The following is a 1,318-nucleotide window of genomic DNA, read 5'->3' as shown; positions in this document are numbered from 1 at the left end:
AATAGATAGTTACAAAATCATAAACCTTTGTATGGTTGTGATCTTCTCACATGACTATGTCATGTTTTTTTTCACATTAGAAGATCCATTTCAAACAAAACTTGTTTAGAAACAAGTAATTTTTTTGTCAGAATTAGAAGGTGGAGCTTGCTAAAAATAAACTTTTGGATAAATAGATGTCGTTTTGGATAAGTTTGTACTAACCAAATTTTACTTTACATATTTGTAGTATTAATTTTACAACTAATAATCGAACCATACTAAAAAGGGGTAACTACTTAAACTTCTTCAATCATATATAAACAATTCCGTCAAACTTAAGAACTACCCAAATTAAAACAGAAGCAAGGTTATACTCTATGAACACCATACTAGACTAAAATCATTGAGGTCATTCATGTTCAACCATTGATCAACATTTTCCTCTAACCCCATTTCAACCACCTTGGCTTGGCTTCCTCTATTCTTGGCTAACTTATTCAGTAGATCAGCTAGATTCTTCTTCCTCCTCTTTGTCCCTTGTGAAGTTGAACCATCCTCCGAAGATGGCGGCGACGACAACGGCGGAGGACTTTCCGATAACCTCCGCTTGGAAGCCGCCACTCTCGCCGGCTCCGGCGCCACGTCACAGCCGATTAGGTGAGGAAAATTCAGCTTGGCTTTTCGGCCACGCATATTGAAAGCAGCTTTGTCATAAGCCAAAGCTGCCTCCTCTTCATTTTCATAAGTCCCAAGCCAAACCCTAGCTCCGTTCTTCTTCGGATCCCTGATCTCCGCCGCAAACTTCCCCCACGGCCTCCGCCTCACGCCCCTATAATGCTTCCATGTTGGCGGCGCGTGAACATCACGCGCGACCTTAACCATTGCATGAATGTTATCCAAATTGCCATCACAATTAGGGTTTGAAAATGAGGTGTGAGATGCAGATTTGAGGGTTTTAGGTTTTGAAACATCGATCAGATTTTTTGAATCATATCCAAGTAGGTATTGTTGAATAGATTCTAAGTATGCAAACTCGGAATCCATGGTATTGGAAGTCATGTTTTGGAGCTAACTTTGGTGTTGGGTTTTGAATGCACTTATGAGCCTTTAACTATATGCTTCATTGTATTATTTATAGCACCGAACTCTCATTATATAATTATATTTTTCGAAAACTGACTATTGAACAACGTGATGATATTTTATTTTAAATATTATTTTTTTTTTAAATATATAATATATATTCTTTTAGTGGTTGTTTCTTTGAAACTTCATGGATTTTGGAGTGGCGTATATCGAAGTTTGAACTTTGAAGTGGCACTATTTGTCCTCACGT

At 37.8% G+C, this 1,318-nt stretch overlaps 1 protein-coding gene across 1 annotated transcript; it reads right to left on the bottom strand.

The window, feature by feature from the left end:
* Positions 1-357: 357 nt before the first annotated feature.
* Positions 358-1,041, bottom strand: LOC133317982 (ethylene-responsive transcription factor 2-like). The gene has a single exon (XM_061519904.1). The coding sequence runs from the start codon at positions 1,039-1,041 to the stop codon at positions 358-360; it is 684 nt and encodes a 227-aa protein (XP_061375888.1).
* Positions 1,042-1,318: the final 277 nt, after the last annotated feature.

The sequence above is a fragment of the Gastrolobium bilobum genome, unplaced genomic scaffold (assembly GCF_033153095.1).
Source record: "Gastrolobium bilobum isolate Gb01-03AN ecotype WA unplaced genomic scaffold, APGP_CSIRO_Gbil_v1 utg26319, whole genome shotgun sequence".
Lineage (NCBI taxonomy): Eukaryota > Viridiplantae > Streptophyta > Magnoliopsida > Fabales > Fabaceae > Gastrolobium > Gastrolobium bilobum.
The sequence above is the reverse complement of the archived record's forward strand: the minus strand, read 5'-3'. Positions and strand labels throughout refer to the sequence as shown.